The sequence below is a fragment of the Danaus plexippus genome, chromosome 8 (genome assembly GCF_018135715.1).
Source record: "Danaus plexippus chromosome 8, MEX_DaPlex, whole genome shotgun sequence".
Lineage (NCBI taxonomy): Eukaryota > Metazoa > Arthropoda > Insecta > Lepidoptera > Nymphalidae > Danaus > Danaus plexippus.
The window spans coordinates 8214906-8239873 of NC_083542.1; the positions used below are offsets into that span (position 1 = coordinate 8214906).

General features: G+C 32.5%; 4 protein-coding genes across 4 annotated transcripts in view; 1 reads left to right on the forward strand and 3 right to left on the reverse strand.

Moving 5' to 3' along the window:
- Positions 1 to 19577, forward strand: LOC116770924 (adenylosuccinate lyase). The gene is made up of 3 exons (XM_032662567.2): positions 1 to 293; positions 18020 to 18315; positions 18486 to 19577. The coding sequence occupies exons 1-3, from the start codon at positions 126 to 128 to the stop codon at positions 19498 to 19500; spliced, it is 1479 nt and encodes a 492-aa protein (XP_032518458.1). The 5' UTR covers positions 1 to 125; the 3' UTR covers positions 19501 to 19577.
- On the reverse strand, positions 1233 to 11597 carry LOC116770935 (uncharacterized). Its single transcript, XM_061521381.1, has 6 exons — positions 11486 to 11597; positions 11099 to 11187; positions 6058 to 6219; positions 4599 to 4704; positions 3443 to 3574; positions 1233 to 2618 (listed from the first exon to the last, which is right to left on the reverse strand). The coding sequence occupies exons 1-6, from the start codon at positions 11580 to 11582 to the stop codon at positions 2473 to 2475; spliced, it is 732 nt and encodes a 243-aa protein (XP_061377365.1). The 5' UTR covers positions 11583 to 11597; the 3' UTR covers positions 1233 to 2472.
- LOC133318893 (protein snakeskin) lies at positions 11751 to 17644 on the reverse strand. Its single transcript, XM_061521382.1, has 4 exons — positions 17483 to 17644; positions 13092 to 13288; positions 12314 to 12443; positions 11751 to 12089 (listed from the first exon to the last, which is right to left on the reverse strand). The coding sequence occupies exons 1-4, from the start codon at positions 17531 to 17533 to the stop codon at positions 11994 to 11996; spliced, it is 474 nt and encodes a 157-aa protein (XP_061377366.1). The 5' UTR covers positions 17534 to 17644; the 3' UTR covers positions 11751 to 11993.
- Positions 19552 to 24968, reverse strand: part of LOC116770913 (uncharacterized) — a 21397-nt gene continuing 15980 nt past the window's right edge. The window contains exon 9 of the mRNA XM_032662555.2: positions 19552 to 24876. Within this exon, the coding sequence (XP_032518446.2) occupies positions 19916 to 24876 (4961 nt within the window). The 3' untranslated portion in view covers positions 19552 to 19915. The remainder of the gene's footprint in view (positions 24877 to 24968) is intronic.

Below are 24968 nucleotides of genomic sequence, written 5' to 3' on the forward strand. Positions count from 1 at the left end.
TCAATACTTCATTTCAAACTTGTCTGTTGACCAGTTGTCAACTCGTTTAAGAAAATCAAAAGTATAAGTTTTAAAGGAGAGTTTTGTTAACATACCACCTATTTTTAATACTAAATTGTGCTAAAATGTTTTCGATCGACGCGCCACCGGAATTACAAAATTCAGAATATTGCAATTATCGTTCACCACTAAGTACTCGCTATGCGTCCAAAGAAATGCAATATAATTTCAGTGACCAAAAGAAATTCTCTACCTGGAGAAAGCTGTGGATATATCTGGCGAAAGCTGAAAAGGTACGTGCAACATCACCCAATTTCATTTTCTCAGCACTTTGTTTTCATTTGTAGGTTATCTTTTTATATAATTCAGATACTCGTACCGCACGCTGTTCGCTTAAATGACAAAAGAAAAAGCTTGTTGTAAAAACATTAAATAATATATCAATTTATGATTTTTTCTATTACGTATAAGTGTGTTTAGTACTTTCTTTGATACATAAAATAAATTTTGTAATACATCGCTGAAAATTGCTCATACTATCTACAATATGTACATATATTAACGGTCCATTTTAATTATTAATTATTTTTGTTTATAAATTATTATTTGTATATAATTACAAATTATTGGACTTAAAAGGGAAAAAAAATGCAAAATCCTTTTCTAGTAGTAAAAACTTTAATAAATATAAAATGAATGTGATTTGATTAAGCCCGTTAAAAAATATTATTTATTTCACCGATATAGTATCAGCTATCAGTAATATAATATTAAGGTTATTGGTCTTTTTGTTTTCTCACAAAATCTGTTATTTATTATAATATTTTACCATCGCATATATTTTTAGCAATTTAGGTTTATGTATTATCCTAATAATGTGTATCTCAGTTTTTAAAAGTATCGACACAGCTACAAAGTTGATGTTTTTTAATAAACCAACGCCATGATTTAATTGTATTAAAACATAAAATTTTATTGTTATAATAATCAAATGTATTTAAGGTGAAGGAACCTGTACTTTTTATTTTTATAACAGATAGATTTAAAATACCAATTTAAAAGTTTGGTTTTTATCACTTGCTGCATAACATAAAAATTTTTCATTTCATAATAGTATATATTTTTTTAGAACTATTCTTAAATCAAACTACAAGTCACACATAGACAAATTTGGTATATCTTATGAACCGATACTTTTTTTTTTTATATATTTTTGTAAATGAAAGTCTTAATTGGGTGGTTAATTTATTTATTTAAGATACGAATACATAACTTAATCTTATAATAATGCATCGAACAACCGAGTCACAACATTCATAATATATTATTTACACTATATTAGTTACGCGGTACCGTTTACCGGATGCGACATAAGGTAGCATTAGCGCCAGGATTATATTTTACATAATAAACATATTTTACAGCACCCTTAGTATGAGTTATATTAAACGATAACCAACAAAGTATTCGAGTTTTTGTTCCTTTCTATTCTCTGACAATCTTAACTTTTTTTTAAACTCGATAAACGTAAATTTTTCGTAACGCACATTCTCATACTAAATGCACCAAAATTTTTATTTGGTTATTCTATACTACTTAGAATATAATTATTAATACAATATAAGTCAAAGTTTTTAAAAAGAAAATTAATACGTTACATTTCAACAGTCGTGAAATAAGTGAAGGTACAAAATGAATAAACATAAACTATCTACCACTGGACGGATACTGATTACTGCTTTGGCTTATAATAACATCTTATAACTAAAAATAAATTTAAAAATAAATAAATATCTGCAAAAATTTTACTTTGAAATAACATTAATAAGTACGTTGTTACACTCAATATAATAAAAATTTAGAAAAGTAATACATTTTTGGACAATAAATTAAAAATAACACCGAATGTGGTTATTTAATTTCTCGTTGCAAACATTCTGGCAACACTGACAACAAAGGAATGTTTAAGTATTCGCATTATTTATTAAAAATTTAAATAAAAATAATCTAAGCATATATTTCTTATAATAATCTTAATACTAATGAATTTCGGTGTAGATTCCATTCGAAATTTAAATTAAATAATATAAGATTTTAAATTTAGAAGAGAAAGTCACCATTAGCGGTCAATAAAATCGTTTAATAGATTCTACACCTTTTTCTATATTTTTTAAACTTGCACTTTCTCGGCCAAGAGCAAACGTTTACAGGCGATAATACTTTCTAATAAAATAGCTGCGTCACGGACAACTTCATACACTTACGATAATCATTATAAGCTAAACACAAAGCTACACTCCAGGACAACCAACATTATGTACAAGTATCCGATTACTTCTAAACTATGTCTAACACTTTGGGAGTAAATAAAAATGATAATTAGTATATCTTAAAAATATCTTCCTTAATACTATTACAATAAATATAACAAAACGTGGATTACATTACGATTAAATATAATAATATTTCTTATTAATAATCCGCTTCCTTCTTGAATGTTAGGAAAGCGTGAACGATGAACACAACCGCGTTTATAATAGAAAATACTCCGGACGATATTACAAGGTCGTAGAACTGTTTGTTGGGACGAACGTTCGCGTAGTAGGATCTGTGCCAGTCTGACAAAGAAATACATAGTGTTACCAGTCATATAATTAGTAAATTATAACTGTCAAACATATCGCTATGAACTGTCAAATTTATATGAAAATGGTATACATATATTTACAATAAAATTAAATATGTAGATATATTTTATGAAGCCATATACATTATTAAGACTTAATTAAGAATACTGTTTTAAGTAGTGTTATATTGACATCCTTTGAGTGAAGCAGCGGAAGTCGTTCTTCCAAATCCCCTGAGACGGAGTCCGTTTGAAACAGGCTTTATTGTTGGTATTATTTGACAGGAATATTAATTAAACTTTACACTTCTGCTAAAATAATATTAACAATACAGCGGCTGAATCCACGAACCAGTATGACTGTGATCTATGTGGCTGGATCAAACTAAGTTTCTGAACTGAACTCAGTATAATCGTGTTTTGCGCAGAAAGCTTTTTTTCTATTTCACCCTATTCTGTTTCTCCAATTTTTCTAATTTTTTCCCTTTCTTTATCTTTATATTCCACACCGTCCCTTGCCAAATTCAAATACATACTACTATGTATGTACTTTGCATTATGCATATGTTCACTTTTATAAATAATATTAATTCTATGACTAAAATGGTTCATACTGTTAAATTTCCTTGATCATACATCCTGCAATAAACTATTAAGTTCTAGGCTTAAATAGAACACATAAAAAGTTGATTGAAATAGCAGTTAAATGAACCATAATTACTTAACCAGCTAACAATTTATACTCGATTAAAGTTCATAATATTTCCTTTTATTAAACGTAAATACCTCTTTAATCTACCGTTAAATAAAACTTACCGTAGAATATAACAGCGGCTGTGGCGGTGAACAAAACAGCACCGATGATTGAAAAACCGAGCGATGTACGCCAGCCGGCCGACTCGCCCAGCAAACGAGCGATTATTAAAACGCCGACGATTATAATGAAACCTGTTCAATAAATAATATATTAAAGTTACATAATAAAATAATATTATTAATTATTCTCGTATATTATACTACAATAGCTTGTAATATAATAATAAAGTACAATAATATTTTTTTTAATATGGCAACTAAATTTATATAGTCTAACACATTCAACGGAAATAGAATATCCAACTTAAAAATTTAAATTACTTACTATTATATTACATATATTATATATTACGGAAATTATTCTAACATATTATGTAGGACTTACGTAAACAAGTTCAAATTCTGTCCAAATTAATTATTATATTGTAAAAAGAGAAATACACATCCGTATGATTAAAGAAAAAATATTTTTAGAAGTAATAATTTCAAACGAATCGCTATGAATTATACAATAATAACTGCACTTTCACGCTAAATAAACATAAATATTTTTCCACCTGATAGAAAGTGAAAACGTTGATCGCCGTCGACGCTTACCGAGGAATGTAAATATTATAATTATTTTTGTGAAGTTATTGGGCGAGATATTTTTTCGACTTATTATATTAAGTCATTGTAAAAATTATGATGATTTGAATAATTTTAGTTTCTTATAATGACCCTTTGTTGGGCCGCCATTATAGTATTTTGACATTAATAATGGCGGTAAAAACTCCATCAATGTTATGTTCGATCGAGCGTGAGAGGTTAAAGTAACAATCAGCAGATGTGAATAATTGAAAAATTAAGCCGTTTTACAACGAGGTCACGTCTGAAAGACTGGACTGAAATCAACGGGAAGCGTGGCCGTAATTAAAAACCTCAGTGTCCTAAATTGAAAATCGCTGTGAAATCTTCCGTAGAAACAAACTTATCTGAGTAAAACTCACCTAAATGAAAACACACACAAAACTAAAATAAGTACTTATTGTAAATAAAGAACAATTTGAAATATTAAAACATGAAAATGTTTGAGTGAAATTGATGAATCCTGTGCTTAAATGTGTTCAGTGAGTACAGTCAGAGATTACTAGATGGAGTGAGTTTAATATCTTACCGGAGTAAGTGGAGTATATGAGCGCGATGTGTCGGTGGTCGATGTTGGCCAGCTGGTGTGAGTTGAGGGCTCCCACCATCAAACCGATCGCGATCACCGCGAACAGCTAGAAATAATCATAGTTACAATACCTTGACAAAGATTACTTCTATATAAAAAATTTCACTACATATACATACTTATATTACATTTACTTTACTTCTTTGTCATAAAAATTTACGTATCTTTAATGTACCTCATTCAAACTCAAGCGTAAATGTAAAGAGTATGTACACATTATTGATAAAAAAACATGACAGATAAAAAAAAAAATCATACAGATATCACAAGCGCTACTAAATCGCTAGTTTTAATATTCATACAGTATCATAATAAAAAATATAACATAATTTACTAACGTAATAACTTCATAACGAGAGTATTATCCTCGTCGTAATTGGTTACACGTAATGCTATTTGATGAACGTTCTATAGAAACAGCTGCCGTAATGTGTAACGTGATTCACAACAGCCTTTGTATCAAGGACAAGTTATGGGGTCTCATCATATGCGAGTTCCCATACACCGAGGCCTACACCTTCGTTAATTAGTGCAAAAAAATCGATAACTATGCTCTTAGACGGACAGTTATGGTCAGAGTAATGTGATGGTTTATGTATTTCAATAACGTATTTTTGAACAGAATATATACGTATTCTTTGTTATTTAAAACTAGATGAGTGTGTTTTTATAAGTAATAAAAGAATTACAATTATTTTTTTAATGAAATAGCCGATAGTATTTTAACAACAAATTAAAATAATTTACACGGACGTTTCTTTAATCAAGGACTACTATAAAGTAATAACATTTTTAATTTGTCTAATTTTAATAAAGTCGATGAGTTTTACTAATTAAATTTAATTTTATGTTTTTAATGTTTTTCGTGTGAATGGGCCCTTTTTTTAATTTTTTTTTTTAAATATTTACATATATGAAATTCTTCGTACTCTTCGCTCACTTTCAAATCCCTGTTCGTCAGTAATGAGCGTTGTAATGTGATTAATTACTGGTTAATTCTAACGGAGTCCAAGGAATTTAAGTCTAACCCTAAATATCTGTTTCCTCGTTGATTTATTTTGATATGTTTCTATGGAAACGCCTTCTTTTGTTTTGATACAATCACAGTTAATCGAAATAAAGTCCTAAAAATCTATAAATTCATAATCATGTTCTTCGAATCCTTCCATCGGCTTTACTATCCTTATCCAAGGCTTGTATCGTTGTCCTACATTAAGAGGTTTCAGGTCTTTTTCATAAACCTACAACATTATATCGAGTACGCATATTTATAAATGAGAAGCAGTCGTTTGGAATGTATGTGCAACTTGTGGTAGGGGTGCAAAGGTCTTGAATTTTAAAAAATCTTCTTAGTAGTGATTTCTTCAGCACTTTATGTATTGATTCCCAGTCCACTTACCAATTCCACAATCCTGAGCCCAATACACCAGTGCTGTTTCAAGACAGCTGTTCTGCCATCTTCGCTTGTGCTGCCTTCTTCTTTCTTGGCCTGAGCCTCCGCTTCTCTATCGCCTGCCGACATGGCCCACACTACACGAGCCCCGCCCCCGTACTCCGAAACCTGGATGAAGAAGGTTTATAAGTTCACAACCTTTTTGGTTTGTGTGTAGATAAAACTTTGTTTTCATAAATGCAACTTAAATTTCTTTTATCTCTATAACACTGGCAATGAATAAACATATACTAAAAAATAATTATATAAAGGATTTTTTGTAATAATAATATTTATATATGGACAAGGAATAATTATGATTATTACAGATACTTTTCCAATAATGTTGTCTCCCTGTCTTTAAATGAAATGATTTTTGTAATAAAATCTTTTTTCATTATAATTAAATTAAAAAAAAATATAACATTATGTATTCCTCATATTTTAAGAAAGGACAGAATTTACGCAACTTGTATAATAAATACAGGTACATGTCTGCGATGATTTATTAATATAAAATAAGTGTATACCTAATTTATTAGGAAAATCAAAAAGCTACATATTTCTTAACTTCTTAGACGCCATTCTATTTTTCGTATCTACAATTTTTTTTATAAAAAAAAATCAAAACCCGTAAATATTATACAGTACGTGATGAAAATAAAAAAAAAATGTAGTACATATTAAATTAATGAAAACATTGTCTTGAGGCATAAATTCTGATCGAGATTCCACGTCTGATCACATTGTTCATGAAAATTCATTTTCATCATATAATTAAGATGCGTTAGGAATAAAAAAATTCATTAAAACCGTTTTACGTGAACGCATCGAAAGCCGATCGTTGGTTCGGAACGCACGCACGCTTTCCAATACGCTATTTACAAATATAATAACTTTCAAATACATTTTATTGAATTAAATGGAATCTGATTTTGATAATTACAAGAAATACTACGTAAATTATATTTATTTCGATCCATTACACACAAAATAATAGAATAATAAATATTGAATAAAAAACTAAAGTATCCTTAAAAAAGATTGTTATTTTTTTTATTACATGAAAAAAAAAACGCGAATGTTACTTAATTTATATGAAATTATTTGATAACGAATCACGTAAAATAAGTAAGTATCAAAAAAAAAAATCAAATTTATATAGGCATACCGAGAAATCAAAATATGTCCACCGGAACTCTAAACACAAGCACTAAATCACAATACAAAATGCTGCACGTCCCCGCGCGCTGTGTGCAGCAACTGTCACACGACTACTTCGAATCAAGTCTGAAGCACAATCCGAGAACTGACACTGCGTTCGTGTATATATCAACAAAATTACACCCGCCCTTTTGTTACACTACACTGGAATGCTAAAAAACTCACCGTAAACAGTACAGATGAAGTAAGCTAAACGAACTCAAAGTCAGAACGTTTTAGATATTTCGCGAGTTAAATTAAATTTTCCATAGAAATAGTTCATGTAATAAATTGTGACTCGCATTATAGTTTTACTGTTTCATTTTACGTTTTTAATTCCTTAAATTAAGAGTGGAAAAGAATTTTCTTGTGAATGATAGAATGAATGTAGTTTCGAATAGGAATGAGTAACATTTTGTAATGAAATCAGTTCAGTGTTGTCCTTTTTTATCATCTGTACACGCTCTAGATACTAGTATTTTGACATTTATTTAGCCATAGAAGTATCATAAATTTGTCATAACTCATTTTGTACTTTACGGCTTTCATCTAAATTATTTGATTTAAAACTGACTATATTATCTTATGTACTACGACTGAAATTTTATAAATTATATGACATCAAACGCAGTGACGACATTACTTTAAAAAGATTTATATAAATGTCGCTAGTTCCTTTGCGTCCTAATGTACTATAATCTTCAAGAGATCTTTTTATTCATTTAAATTTTTTGTACTGTTTTGTTATATTCTGTTGACTCGTGCGTTAAGGCTATATCGGGAATTAGAGAAAAAAATTCTACTCAATGTCAACAATGACCATATTATTATTATTTTTTTTACAAATGTAAAACTTATTATACGACTGTGTAGTAAATAATGTTTGCGGGAAAGAAAAAAAAAATACGTATCTAGTATTTTATTTAAGAAAAATTTGTTTACGTCTATCAAAAAATGTTTTAATTGTTTAGATTTTACTAAGACAGTTTCGTTTAAGAATCTGTATACTATAAGTGTAATTCAAAGAAATATTATTATCATTTAATATGTATATAGTACATGGTAATTTACGTACAGGAATACGATAAATTTTAATTTGATAAATCGATAAAATCATATATAATTGCTAAGAAAGCTATAAGGATCCACTATTAACGATCGCAGTTTATAAGTAATCCTGCTATATTCCTTTATACAGAAGTATATTTTCTCCTACCTACTATTTTCCACTCAATCGCTTCTAATAACCGAGTCCAAGTTAGTTTCGTGTATTGAGAAGCAACTTTCTATATTTTCCGGTCTACATGTACCGCATAGCTTCATACGCACGCATCACGACTGACAACAAAGTCACAAACGTACTGTCACAATATTATCATAATATGTGCATATTACCACGATCCTAGTACGATTGGAGCTATAGCGTATTATTAATCTGTAAATATATTCATTAAAAAGGACATTTATAGTGTTGTCACTTTTATATCGATGTGGTGCTGTCGATAAAAAAACAGTGCTAATATTTTCGCGACAAATTTTTATTTCACAGGTCATTTTTATTTTGAATGGTTCTTATAAAACGTAATTACTGTTCGATTTATATCGGTTAATATTTTCATTAAAGAAGTTATGACTAATGAGACGTAATTAATAAATCCCCATAGCTTTAAATGAATTCTATTATAATTCCTGTTATTTTCCTATATGTTTGATGAATGAACTAAATCCTCTCGTGTGTCATTTCAGAATTACTCACAGTACGATAATTGTATTAGTACTATTATCGTACATTTTCTACTGAACTTGTTTACATTTAGTATGATTTTAATAAAATGTGTAAAAATTGTCATTGTTAACGTATTATATATATTTAAATAGTACAAAGTCTTTATAATTTTCATTTCACGTAATGTGATCTAGGCTGCATATGTTGAACTATTGAACTTCTCTAAAAACATGCCGACCGGCGTTAGAACATTAAGTAACTATACAAATACAACGCACGTTTTACGAACGAGCGTGAAAATTTTACACGAATGATACAGCTATTGACACGATCACTTCTTTGAAATTTGTTGGTATTAAACAAAAGAGTAACCGATACACGCGCTTTGAAAAAAAATATGCTTGTAATGAGATGGCAATAAAAACAAATGATGTGATAAAAACGGTTTAAAGAAAAGAAGTTATTAAAAATCGATTAATTTTAAAAATCTTGTTACAAAATAAGTTTATGTTATAGATTCGCCAATAATAAACATATATTTAAAGGCTTTTGTCAAAATGGCTGTAAGAATTGATCGTAGTAGTAATCCAGCCGCCATACTGACGCCGGAGTTGGCGCCAATCTTCTTAGGGATGGGGTGCGTTCGCTAAGGTCGTTGTTTGACCCGTTTTCATATTTTCCTCGTTACAAACAAAGGAGGTTTTATGCAGTTGAATAAATGCTGTTTAGTTTCGACGCAGATGGTCTATTGGAAGTTTATTTTTATTATTCTGATAATATTATTGTTTTAAATAGCTGTAATTGCTAACTGTACTATCCGATTTTGTTTTGCAGATACAATTATGACTTTATATTTTGATTTTAAAAGTGGAAAAAATTGTATATCTCGTACTATATTGCTGTATGATATTTTATAGTTTAACTGTAGCAAGAAAAACGTAAAAAAAAGCATATGATAATCTCACTATCATGAGATCTAAGACTTTCGCGAGTTTTATTCATTTAAATGAAACTAATATTTTTCGGATATACTACGCGTGCTTTATTTTTGTAAAAAACTACATACCCCGATGTTTCGGTTACTTTTCTGAAAAATATAGCACGCGTAGTATATTCGAAAAATATTAGTTTCATTTAAATCTCACTATCGTTTTACCTAGATCATATGCTAATGTCCAAGTACTTTGTCCTACGCGCGTGCGCATATTTGGACTACTGTACTGTTAGACGGATACTGTCTCTGTTGGGTAACTGTCATAAAAGGTTTAAGGATATGTATTATTATAATCTTTAATTGTTCATCACACAATTATAGATACAAAAATAAATATTTAATTTTTGCCTTTTGCCATGTTCTCTACACTCTACTGTTTTCGATTGAAAAGTTATAGTATCGTAATAATAATACAATTGCTTCTCATGTCTCTTACTAAATGTATTTTACTCTTATTTTATTTGGGGACTTCGTAGCAACAAATCTTAATACCTGCCCTAGCACTCAAAGGTACATCAAACAAAATAATAGCTATTAAATTATTTTGTTCCAATTATTTCAAACTAAACTTATAAATAAAAATATCAATCCCATAGTCCGGTACAGATAATATGTAAAATTAAAAAGTATTTTCATTTCCTGTAATCAATATAAGCTGTATAACGATCTGTTACACCGACAATACTCTACAGATTGAAGCCACTGGGGCGAAAAACGTTCGACATATTTCGCTATGCCCTGGTTTTAAATTAATTGTATTACTGCAGTTGTACGTCCACGTTAGAGACGGCAGTATAAATATACGCATTTGAACTCAAATAAACTACAAAAGTATTAAAAGTGAACTCACAAAAAATATTTGTTGTGTGTTTTTATCGAAAATATATTTAAAAATCAAACATAAACTTACAATGTATAATTTTTTTTTCCGTCTCGATTTTTTTATACGTTTTTCTCTTTTGGAAAATATACATGAAAATCATTAAACAAACTATTCATAACGAACCAATAAAGATGCGTTCAAAAAATAAATATAATACGGAATTAAAATTTTATCTTGAAATTAAATAATCAGCGGTACTTACGTTATCTGTGAGCGGAGCAATTTTGACAGCAATTATATCAAATTGCTGCAAAAAATTCTTGGATCTCGGCGATATGGTCACCAGACTCCCTGAGTAAAGACACTCCAGCTTTAACCTTCACTATTATCCAATTCAACCAATCCGACTTCAATTAAACGATCTACAAATAATTCTTTAATTATACCATCCACTGTAGGCTAACAGGCCTCATTACACTAAAATATCTGGTCTTAATATAAAAAATAATATATTTACCATGCAATAGTTTTAAATAGAAGACAATTTAATAAGAATTTATGGATATCAATAATAAATATTGCAAAAGAAATGTTGTTTTCAGTATAAGAAATGACTTTTGTCCTTCAAAAGGCAATACAACTTACTGACTTAATGAACACACAGATATTTTTCTATTTAGTCCAGGTGAGGTTGGTTGGAAATCGTGATATCGACTGACCGACTGCTGGAACACTGGGTGCCACATAGGATATGGTATTTAACATTTGACCCTGCTAATGTGACACATAGGTCTTGACCTCGGCTTTTGGTCAAGCAGTTCCCATCGCTGACTACGTTTTCTATTTAACATTCATATGTCCTATAAAAGACCACTATCAGAAAAAATAGGAAAAGCTGTGTAAATGAAACAATGTTTCGATTTCACTAAATTTAATTAAAATACAATAAACAGCATAAAAAAACACATCAAAACATGTTGCAAAATACAGAAAACTCTATTTACAACGAGGTGGGAATATTAAACAAACTGTTCGAAAAAATAATTAAGACATTCAAATCTATGAATCAGGTAATATTAAAAATGTAATTATTAAATATTTTCTATTAAAAGCTTATTACAAAGACTTAGAAATATCTTATTCTTGATTATATCTAATTACATTTCTTTCGTAAAGTGTATAACAGACAATGCTGTGTCGAGGAGGTACACAGCCCCTTGAATCACACATAGAGCACCAACGGCCAGGCCGACCTGAGAAAATACAAAATCCTTTATTCAAATCAATTGATTTCAATTGCCAAAAAGGTAGAGCGATTGTCGTATAACTAAAATAGATACGGAGATTGCTCAAGAGATTATAAACGAAATTTTCAAATTAATGGGCTTTGTTTTTGCTGAAAATGCGCGCAGAAGGATATAAAACTGAATACAGACAACTAGCTACAGGAATATTTCAAATATGTCTACGCTGATACCTGTTTTTCTGCAAATACGAATTGGAATTGGTGCTCTCCCTGGTAACCGCCCCAGTAATGAAGCGCCACTGCCCCCACGGCTATCCACAGAAACACGCCGATGAAGTTCATCACAATTTCCGACATAGCTCTGTGTGGGAAAATACATTGCTATAATTTATGAACCGATAAAAAATATAGGAATATTAAAACAGGAACAATAATTGCCAAAGCAACATTTCTTTCTGAATATATACGGTAGGAAGAAAATGGAGAATCTTTTTGCGTTTATAACATACATCTGGAACAATTGAAAGTACCAATCAAAACAAGACCCTAGTTGAAATATTGTCTTCTACAAAACATCTACTGTGTATGGCACATCAGCCTATAAAAACAAAAGGTTACAAAATTTGTGACTATTTAAAATAAAACCCGGACGTTAATCATTATTCAAATATTGGTCACGGCGGAGAATTGAACCCGAAATCCGTCAATTCATGTTCAAGCATTGCAACCGCTACGGTAGGCAGCTGTGTATTTTACCCACAAATAGAAGAAAGATATCAACTAATATTATCCTTCTCTGGTATAATCCATAAATTGATGCTAACGAGTGCCGACACAGGCAGAATCTGAAATAACCATTTTTATTTGCCCTCCCTCTAAATAAAGGAGTGTGATAAATTTGTTGTTACACTTAAAAAAACGCATCAACATTTGCTCAACTTGGAAGACGATTTTCCAATACGGTTATTGTTAAGTACATATGTCATACTAAAGAATTATTAGTTGCAACCTTTTATGTTCAGTCGTTCCAAAAAGGAATGTGACCACTTGAACGAGAGTGTAGATCAGGTAACCCACGATGACTCCAGAGGCCACTATCTCTGCGTCAGGGTTCTTCTCTTCGTTGAGGTTCCAGGTTCCACCAACGCCGAGAAACTCGCCATTGTAACCAGTTCGATACAGAACTAGAATCACTATGTTCAAGACCTGGAAGGAAATAATGATATAAAATATATATTTTCGTTCAAAATTACAAACAAATTGAAAGGAAGATCAAAATAATCAAGACTATATAACTTTTTTCTTGATATTAAAGCTTTATCTCATATTAACAAGATTGTTTATTTCTCTAAACATATCATAGCATCGGAAGTATTTACTCAAATACTATTACCGAGATAACAAACTGAATCACCTGTTTCTAACTAAACAGCGAATTTGTTACCGTTCTTATCAAATGACCTCATAGGAATAATATTTTGTGTGTATTTTAATCTCTATACAATATATTTGGATGTCTCGAAACATGTTTATGTAAGCCATAGCTTTTGTAGGTCATTTCGTATACAACTAACATATATATAATACCTCAAAAATTGTAATTTAAATACTATCGATTTCTTTAGTTTCGCACGCAAACAAATGTTTAAAACTTACTCTAGCCACATATATGCGTAGGTTTTACAAGCCACATTCTGACAAAATTTTCTAATTCTTACAAAACTTTATAATATTCTTATTTATATTATTAACGTCTCATTGACAACAAAGTAGCTGTTTACAACTGATACTCAATAAAACTTGCCAAATTTAACTTAATGTCATTCCTTTTAATGCTTCCTAATTGCTCATTGTTCATTGACAAAACAAAATAGGTAAGTCGTATAGTCTCGGCCTTTGGACGATTAGAAATTGCTATACGATCAATACTGCAAAATATTTTACAATAGCCCTATAATTTAAAATATAAAGCGACCCGTAACTCAAGAACATTCTATTAATTATAATTTAGAAATATATAGTTATGAATACAAAATAATTTTAAATAACTTTCAACTGATAAGAAAAATAATAGTGTATAAAATGACTTGAAGTAAATATAAACATTTCCTTCCTCCTGTCTATTTCTTCTTCGCACAAATTATCGGCGTATCTACTCTCTACAAGTAATATATATGAATACTGACTTTGCAAAAATTTGTTTCGAATAAAAAAAATATATTCATAATGGAAACGGATACATCACAATTGAGAGCTTCATCCGTTTAGAAATCATTTAAAAAAATCAACTTATCTCGTCCTGACCTACGGCATAGACAATGTGAATAATTCCTTCCATATATCTTCCATTAATTGCTGCCGACGTCTGACTAATGCGGGGTCAAACGGCGGCTAATCTAATTATTATGAATGTCATGTTATATTCGTATTTATTTGCATTATTAATATATGCATGAATCATATTATAATAAATTTATTAAATCATCCACAACTTCGGATACGGGAGAAATATAACAATTTTGTATTATTCCCGTTCTATTCCCTAGCATTTATAACATAATAAGCCATATTAAATAATCTCTATCTAAATATCCATATATAATATAAATAGTATTTGTAATATTGAAAACCATCGTAAGCAAAATAATTGTAAATCCCTTGTTTTTTTAATCTGTGAAAATGGCAATCTATTCGATTTGCCAGTGTCAAGGATGTCGTGTGTAATGTTACATAAGAGAAATTAACAGATAAACTAACATAATAATATCAAAAAAAAAACATCAAGGTAAAACCTTTTTGGTGTTGAATCTGTATTAATTATCTCTTATTGAATTGCTATAAACATAACAAATTTTCTAATAGATTTCACTGGCAACAATTTATTTTACAAGTAAAAATTGCTTCTAAACCTTGGACGAGTGAAACTTAATCGATTAGCTATCCATTTAGTAATCAATGAGGGTAGCATTTTAATTATTAAAAAAAATATATATATATATAAATCATTGTATTATTAATTGCTTCTAATTTTGTTTCGTAAAACTAGTAATACATAATGCAATTATATTTTTTAACGTTCATTTTATGACGCGTTTTGGCGCGATTTCTTATAACCATAACTTTATGCGTCGCTTAATCTGTGGACCGTGTTTGTTTCCGTCGTACTCCGTGAGATGTAACACAAGTCATAAACAGGTTTAATTGTCTCCGACAGGAAGCCGGGATCAAACAATAATGAACATTGATTGCTTCGTCCAATCAAAGTGAGACAGATGTTGTTAATTAGAACTTACTTCAATATTAACAATATGTACATAGCTGAGCAATGAAATAAGTATAATCTTTATTAATAATTAAAATGTTATATGTCGACAGTGTTTTTAAATCTTTTGATAATTTTCACAATCAATTATATTATTTTTAATGGAACTATTAAAGACAGATTATAGAGTATACTGAAGAAAATTATATCGCTTTCCTAAATAGTTCATACTAGTATGCAAATAAGAATTAATATTTTTTCTTATATCAGTTGAAAGCTACTTAAAAGTAATAATTCACATGTTTTTCTATGCTTCATGTCAATTTCATATTATGAAATACGCAAAAAAGTCTTTAAAGCAATTATTACTGGTTGGTTACATTCACATGTATAAAAAAAAAAAAAACAACAGTGCTAGTATTGTTAACGCCTCATCGTGCGACTAAATACGGACGATAATTATAATTTTTTTTGTTATTATGAAATCACATAAATTCTACTTTTTAATAAACACGTTCAGTAATTATTTTTACAACGCAAAACTTCAAAGTCCTAGTTGCAACTGCTGAAACTGGGTTTATATAAAAATTGTTTATAACATATTATGATAAAGTAATCGAAATGGTTTTTTAGACTCAATTCTTTTTACTGGCAATCTGGGTCAGATTGACAGTCTACAAATCAAAGTAAGTATTTCTGTACATAAGTTTAGTTCCTGAACGTAACGACATATTTGAACATTACTGTTAGTCGATTTTATTATTACGATTTCAAAAATTACACTAATTAAAACATTATATATGTTTGTTACTAATAAGTAAACTAATTTTAAGCAAAACAAAAACACCCAAAACTAAGTAATAACTTAGTTTTGAGTGCTTTTAAAATTAGTTATATACTTATCTCTTCATATGACTGCTGTTTGATAATCAGAGAGTATAAATGTGTCTCGTAATAATTTATTTATTTAAGTACGAAAAGAAGAAATAGTTACAGTATTATAAAATAAATGTGATGCACAAAGGATAATTTACCTCTTAAAAGAGATATCTGTACGTTATTATGGTGGGAAGAATTTTTTATTGAAAATTCATAATTAAAAATCTAGTTTACGCCAATCGATTATAGAAAAAAAATAAGAAACATAATACATTCATACTTTTAAATTTTACAATACACTGTGTATTTTAAAATTTAAAAGGTTAATATCATTTAAAATATTAATCTTAAGACATATCAGTTTACATTAAATTATTACGAATCGTATCTCCCGCCTCAGATTTGATGTTTTAAGTGGACAGACGTTTCTTAAAATGTCCTATTATTTATTTAATTTGTAGTCTAGAAGTAAATTATGAACATTTTCATTTAAATAGCCCCTCACTACGTTAAACACCTAAGAATGTTTGCGACTGAGTAATGCCCTTTTTGTTATCGGATAAGATAAAAGTTTTGCAATATTTAAAAAATGAGTAAATTGCACTTAACTCGTTGTAACTCACTATTATAATGACGGTTTACTTAACAGGTTAACACAAATAAATTTAGAAATGGCGATGAATAATGTGAATTGTTTAGGATTCAGTTTAGTACTTTGATAGCGTCGCTAATTCCACGAGGTGTGGTTTTTATCGGAGCGATACGGAATGAGGTCGGGGGCCCTTTATTATGAATCAGCTAAAGAATTTAATATATACAACGACAATCATAAAGCATGACATTTTGACATATAAATCCACCTTTTCTTTACAACAAGTCTGAACAAAATTCATATAATAAAAATGTTTATATCTAACATTTGAAAGAATTATAGTCGATTGATCTTGTCTTATCATTTAATTTATTGTCTGCACTAATAAAATAATCGATTTGACATTTCTCATTACCGTTCTGAAAAATTTGTTAAAGACTTTTTAATAATGTGCTCGTTCTAAAATACTTCACCATACTATTGACACTCTGTGTCATTACGATATAAAAGTGTATTTAGATTATCTAAATTTGTAATCAATTATAAATTGAAAAATAATTAAACAATAACAAGGAGATACTATATAACTGTTTAATATTGCAATCGGAATAGCATTCGATATAGTTTTTTATCTGAATAATCATTTCTATCAAATTTGATTACTTACAATTTTGAATACTTTTACCACAATGGTCGCTATCGTTTGAACGGAAACCATTATCACTCACTTGTTCTTTTCACTGAAATTTATTGACTTTCTTAGTTTTTTTCACTCTTTTGTTTTTGTCCGCTTTTGTTAACAGGTGAGTCGTCACTGGATGATTTCATTATCAGCTATACTTTATCAGTGACTGTCGCTATCTTATCTAGTTCAAAGAATTAGTAGGACAGGTGCTCGTGCTATTATTTTAGTACTTTTGAATGAGTTCTTACATACGATGTTGCATTACACGCGTATACGAGTATATGAGAACCAAGTAACAAATGTTCAGTTTCGTCTCATAAAAAAATGTAATTTAAATATTATATTGAAATATACCACTGTATGTTTAGGTAAAAATAATTTAAAAAACAAAGAATTCCACAATGAAACTATTTTCTTATCAGGAATAAATATTTCTATGATATATCTGTATAATAGAAAGAAAGGGAAGGTTCATTGCTGACATTAACATCATTGAAAGCTTCTTTCATCACCTTCCAGGATCTCGGCTTAGACATCACCGATGAACAGATCAAGGAACTGGAGTCGGCAATCCACGACATAGATTTCCCATCAGCCGCAGAACATGAGAAGAAGGTCCGTCATGACGTCATGGCGCACGTCCATACCCTCGCTGAACGCTGTCCGTTAGCGGCTCCTATCATACACCTAGGAGCTACTTCATGCTACGTTGGCGATAATACCGATCTGATTGTATTGAAACACGGCTTGGACTTACTCCTGCCCCGGCTCGCTGCTGTTATAAGCCAACTGTCGAAATTCTCCGATGAATACAAGTAAGTCTAAGCTTTGATTGGTGTTTTATTTGATTAGGTTGATTCATTCATGCATAGGTTATCAAGTTTACATTTCTTGTACCGTATAGAAATTAATTAATTTGATCCTAGATTTCTCATGTGTCATGTTAGTTTAGTGACATATAAATTTATTTATATATTAATTTCAGATCGCTTCCGATTTTGGGATTCACACATTTACAACCAGCTCAGTTAACAACAGTTGGAAAGAGAGCTTCGTTGTGGCTTAGCGACCTTCTTATGGACGAGCGTGCATTGTCCCGGGCAAGAGAAGATTTAAGGTTCAGGGGAGTCAAAGGCACTACAGGAACTCAAGCTTCGTTCTTACAACTGTTTAAAGGTGACACCAGTAAGGTTAGGGCTCTGGATAAGAGAGTCGCAGAGCTTGCTGGATTTGATAAACGTTATCTTGTCACCGGTCAGACGTACTCAAGGAAGGTAGATTTAGAAGTTATAGCGGCGTTATCTGGGTTAGGAGCCACTGTACATAAAATGTGCTCTGACATCCGTATTCTCGCTTCTCGTAAAGAATTGGAGGAACCGTTTGAGACTTCTCAAATAGGATCCAGCGCGATGCCCTACAAAAGAAACCCTATGAGGTCTGAACGTTGCTGTGCCCTGGCTCGGCATTTGATAACGCTTCATGCGAATGCTGCCAACACGCACGCCGTCCAATGGATGGAACGCACTTTAGATGACTCTGCTAACCGACGCATCACTTTAGCTGAAGCATTTTTGACTGCCGACGCGACTTTGCTTACTCTCCTTAATATTTGTCAAGGGTTGGTGGTGTACCCAAAAGTAATTGCTCGTTATATTGCACAGGAGCTCCCGTTCATGGCAACGGAAAATATTATAATGGCAATGGTACAATCTGGTGGTGATCGGCAGGTTTGTCATGAAAAAATAAGAGTTTTGTCCCACGAAGCCGGAGCGGTAGTCAAACAGGAAGGAAAAGATAATGATTTAATAGATCGCATCAAAAACGATAAATATTTTGCTCCTATCATACCACAGCTCGACAAAATATTAGACGCGTCTACTTTTATTGGTCGAGCTCCTGAGCAAGTCACGGAATTTTTGGAAGAAGAAGTATATCCAGTTCTTGCAAAGTATAAGAACTCATTACTTGAAGTCGAGAAACCAGTTACTCTAAATATATAAAAATGACAATTGTTCTGTTAAACATTATGTTTGGCAAATAAAATGAAACGATTTCATGAATAAATGATATATTTACATTACAGCGTTTATAGAAAAAAATAAAAATGACTTCACAACTCCAAAAACATTTTAGCCTACTGAACTAGATAATGGTAACTTTTGATTAGACAATGAAAAAATTACATTGCTACAAATAGCACAAGCATCAAAAATAAAATGAGTAATAAATAACTATGCGTTAAAATTAAAACAATGAAACAAATAAATAAGCCTAGAACATTAAAAGAGAGACTGATCTTAACAGTTACACTTGAATTACAAAATAGCTGATTGTAGGATTTACGTGACCACATCGTAATTCATATCACACTTTGATGGCACGTTACACGAGATTCTCACATAATCATCATTTCGTTCAAAGAGCGTTTGTGAGGAGGGTATCCCCTTGACAAGCGGGTCCTTGACTTGGCCAGTTACAGGCTCCAATGTTAGGGTCGAAGCTCAGTTGAACAGGACAGTTAAAGACGTGAAGCGTAAATCTTTGTTTTGTACAGTCCCATCTGCATGCATAGAATTTGTTACATTGTTTTGGATGACGGAATAGCCCAGCTCGCTGACAATCTATAGAGCCCTGTAAAGTTTCATCCCTGTCTCTCCAGCCGCCTGGTCCATAACGATCAAAAGAGGGAGAATTAACCGCAGATTCGATCAATTCCGCTGTCTGGGGAATGCTTGGGCCTACTTGTTTATTTAATACAACAGTTTTATAAGTAGGCGCCTCAGTCACTAATTTTACTCTTGGTCTTATTCTCACTACTCTTTCAGTTGTTGAAACAACGGGTACGCTTGAAACGTAACTTTGAGAATTATCTTTTCCAACGGCATTTACCACTACATTATCGTTACTAGCCTCTTGGTAGTCTTGATAGTATGAATCATCGGGGACAATTATTGGATTGAAAGTTGATACTACCGGTGATGCCGTCGTCACAGTATTCAGTAATGGAACGGTAGTTACTCGTGCTGACTGCGATTTTAATTTATAACTGCCGAGATCCCCTCGTCCGCTTTCGTAACCATTGTCGTAATCAACGTCCTCTTCTTGAATATTCGGTCTTTTGCCCTTAAGAATTAATACAGGAGATTGACAACTACAAACAGCGCCTAATTTTTTCACAAGAAGAGGATTAAAGTCATTTATTTTTGTAACGATCGCTACCTTTGGCTTAACTCTTCGTATCGGGACTCTTGCGCTTGTGACTTCCACTTGTTGTTGAACTGGTAGCACAGTAGAGTAGGTGCCATCATGAGATACTTCAATAGGCTCTATTTCACTATACGATGCTGGTGTAACTAAACCAGCTTCAGAACCAACGGCACCGAATCCTAATAATTGTGCTTTAGCATTTTCAACGACAACATTTTGTTTTCTTATCGGTGCCGTTGTTGTGGAAACAATTATTTGGGAATTATCATATGTATTTCCTTGATAAGGATTAAGTCTTATTTTTGGAGCTACTGTACTACTGTATGCTGAGGTCTCCACTAAGCCTTGCCAGATTTTTTCTGATGGTGGCAAGTATTCCGGCGCCTGATACGCTGTCGTTGACTCTACGTATACCGGTGTAGTAGAAGAAGATGGTACTCTAAAATATTTAGGTTTCGTCCTTCTTATTGTAGTAGTTACTTCCGGAGTTTCAGTTGTATACGTGAACGTTGCCGTCTTTGGAGGTAAGTAAGAATTATCCGTAGTAGATATAAACGGCCGGGCCGTAGTTGACACCAAGCCAGCCTCTGGTCCAACAGTTCCAAAACCAAGTAAATTTGACTTCGCCGTCTCAACTACTATGTTCTGTTTTCTACCTGTCACACCAGCCGCTACAATGGGCGCTTCAGTTGAGAGTGAATAATCTTGATATGTGCTATATCCTTTACTGGATTCATCCTCATCGTTGTAACCAAATCGTTGGAAAGTTGCCACGCGTGCTGCTGTACTTTCTGCAGGAGGTAAGTATTCAACATTGTCTGCAGATTTAACAATTGATTGGTAACTATTTTTCACTGGTGGTAAATATTCATCGGCGCGGAATTTAGTTTCAGACTCAGGAGGCAGGTATTCTGGAGCATTGGTTGTCGTAGAATAGGTGCGTGACCGGTATGTAGATGAGACAGCGGGTCTTGCAGTAGATGGTACTGGTGGCAAATATTCTTCAGCCTTATACTCCACTTGTACTTCAGGAGATTGGTAATTATTTTGAGTATATTCATAATTATTAATTGATGTACTGGCCTTACTATTTGTATATTGACCTTGATATTGTTGAGAATAGCCCACAGGTTGATAATCGTATTGATCTTGAGAATAAAGTATCGAACCCTGCTGCTTCACGGCTGGTGTGGAGACAGTTGGTACTATGTATGTTTGTGGTATTTCTTCCTTCGGAGGTATATACTCAGGAGCTTTGTATGCATTAACCTTCCCTTGATTTTCATATACTGTATAGTGATCCTCGTAAGCGAGTGTTGCAGGGGTACTTGATACAAACACAACGTTCTTACCAGATTCGTACTGTTCATTTCCATTTGTTTGTGTTATTCCTTTCCCTTGGTGGAAGTATTGGCTTGACACAACACTCGCGTCAGAGTAAGTTTGGCTTTTTGATGACTCAATATTTCTTTGTATTTCCGGTTGATTATAAGTATAAGCTTCTTGATTTATATAAGATTGTTGGTCTGATGTTTCGTATTGTGCGGGTCTGGTAACGTGACTTACCTTGACTTCAGGCCTATATGTTTGAGTAAATATAGATGCTGTAGGCTTTACATAAGTAACAGGAGTAACCCTTTGAGTGTATTTCAATATTGGGTTTTCGTAAACAGACACCTCAGGTTGTTGATAAGATAAATGTATGGTAGAAATTGGCGTGGTTGAAGGAGTTACTTGTTTCTCATATTTATGGATTGTTTGTTGGCTATATGATTGAGGTTTGTACGTTGAAGAAGCAATTGATGCAGGAGTGGATGTTTCTATTTTAGCTTGTTCTACTCTAAATGACGGCTGAGAGTAATCAACATTGATGGAAGCACCTTCATATGTATTAAGTCGACTTGTATCGACTTGGTGAAGAGTCTGCTGACCTTGATATTGAGGGTATGTTGTTATTGTGGATTGAACTGAAAGTGTCGGCTGAGGAGTTGAATAGACTGTAGTTTGTTGATCCAGTGCTGCTGAGTATCCATTGGATGCGAACGAGTTTGAAGAAACACCTCTGTTGTGGTTTTGTTGACTGTATGAGTGTGAAGTGTACTTAGGAGCGTCATATGTTATTTCCGTAGATTTTGCTGTGTATTGTAGAAGGGGATTCTCGTATAAAGTTACAGGCGTTGTTGACACGAATGGGCGAGCAGTTGACGAAACGTATTGCGTCCTGGATCTCTGTATGCTTTGCGAACTGTCACTTTGAGGAGTGTATAACACTGTCGGTGCTGGGGTAGAATAATGAACTACTCTTGCTGCGTCTTCTAATCGAACGTTAGGTTGTTTGTAGTTATACCCATTTTCATCGTTGGTATTAAAACTGATTGTTGACGGTCCTTGGTACTCGTATCCTACTTGCGAATGGCCTTGTGTGAACGAATTAACTTTGTTAGCAGCGACTGTATGTACAGTTTGTTGACTAAATGCTTGTGGTTGATATGATATTTCCGGTTGAACTGAAATTGACGGTTGTGGGGTAGTGTACTGTATCAAACCCTGGGGCACTTCATAGTTGACACCTGTGCTTGCAACATCTTGGCCACTGACTTCGACGAATGGAATTTGTACTTTTGATGTTTCCACTTTATGTATTGTTTGATGACTGACAGCCGGTGATGTTGATTGAACGTAAGTGCTAACTGGTGGACCAGTTGTATAAGCCACAATTTTTTTAAATGGTTGTTCACTCACAGGTAGTGGTGTTGAATATTCAAAACCAACTGATTCGATTGTGTGAAAGGTTTGTTGGTTTTGTGGTTTTTGGGATACTACAGTCACGGCTGGAGTTGCAGTGGGGACATTTTCAAATTTAATACTAGGTTGTTTGTATTCGTAACCTGTAAACTCAGAGTTTTCATTTGACTTGGCATTAGCGGACGAATAATCTTTACTTTCGTACTGATAGTTGACGCCTTGATTGTAATTAGTAACTTGAATTTGTGGCGTTACTTGTTTTACAGGTACTACAGCAGTTTGGACGTAAGTTACAGCTGGTTGAGTGAAACCGAAAACTTGTTTAATACTAGTTTTAGGCACTTCTGGAACGTATGTAGTTTTGTATGTTGTGTACGACAATGGACTCACTGTTGTGGGGACTCCCGATGAGGTTGAAGTTGTATAACTGTAACCGTCTAAGTTTTGATCGGCCGTGCTGACGTGACTTACAGAGACTACAGGCTGAGAAACATGATGAACAACCTCACTGTTGTATGAATGACCCTGATAGTTTCCTTGATTCGCATAATCAGCGTCTAATAGTGTTGTCTTCCCGACCAATCCAACATTCACTGCTCCAGCAGTAAGAGTATGTGAAGCGCCTGTGTATACTCTGTCGTCGGTTACGTATTTTCCTACATCTGCGTTTGTGTAACTGCCTTGATATGTATTTGTCACACTACCTTCGACTCCTACACTGTTGTATCCACTAACAGTATGAATATTATCATTCACCCCAAATCCTTCGTGGAATTCAATTTTTGGTCTTGGGTACTCGTAACCTCCAGAGACGCTACCAGAATATTTGCTGGCGTCATTCTCGTTTGATTGTTTATATTTAAAATCCTTGTGCGCGTACGGAACGGGAGGGACACCAATGTGCTCATAGGGCTTGGCTCGGTCACCGGCAGGGTTGTGGACGTACTTCCCAGAATTATCAGGGCGGTATTTACCATCATTGTAACGAAGTGGCTTTCTGGCAGAGCCTGATACACCACTTTGACCTTTATTATATACCGAGTAAGTGTTTACTTTATTACTTGGTAGTCTGTAATCATCTAAAATTATGGATCCACTCGTGTATTTCTCCTCTCCCTCACTATTAACGCCCCTAACAAGACCCTTGTTAATGTCTTCCGCTGACACGTAATTGTAGAAGACTCCGCTTGGTTCGCCTTGATAACTGAGTCCTATGTTCGAAAAGCTGTCATAAGTTCCTGCTCCGGCCAAACCCCCATTGGCAGCTTCTTGGGATGATATGTAGTTAGCGTCTAGAATATCGTCATTAGTGAGAAGTCCGTTTTGAATTCCTACTAGGTTGTTAAGAGATGCTCCGGAAACCAAACTCTGATGAGCGGCTATGTTAACTGAATCTGCTGTTTTTCCTTCAAAACCAGTAGCACCTTAAACACAAATGAATGTGATGACAATTACTTATACAACATATCACCAAATGATCGAATACTTTTTTGATACTAAAATTTTAATGGTTATT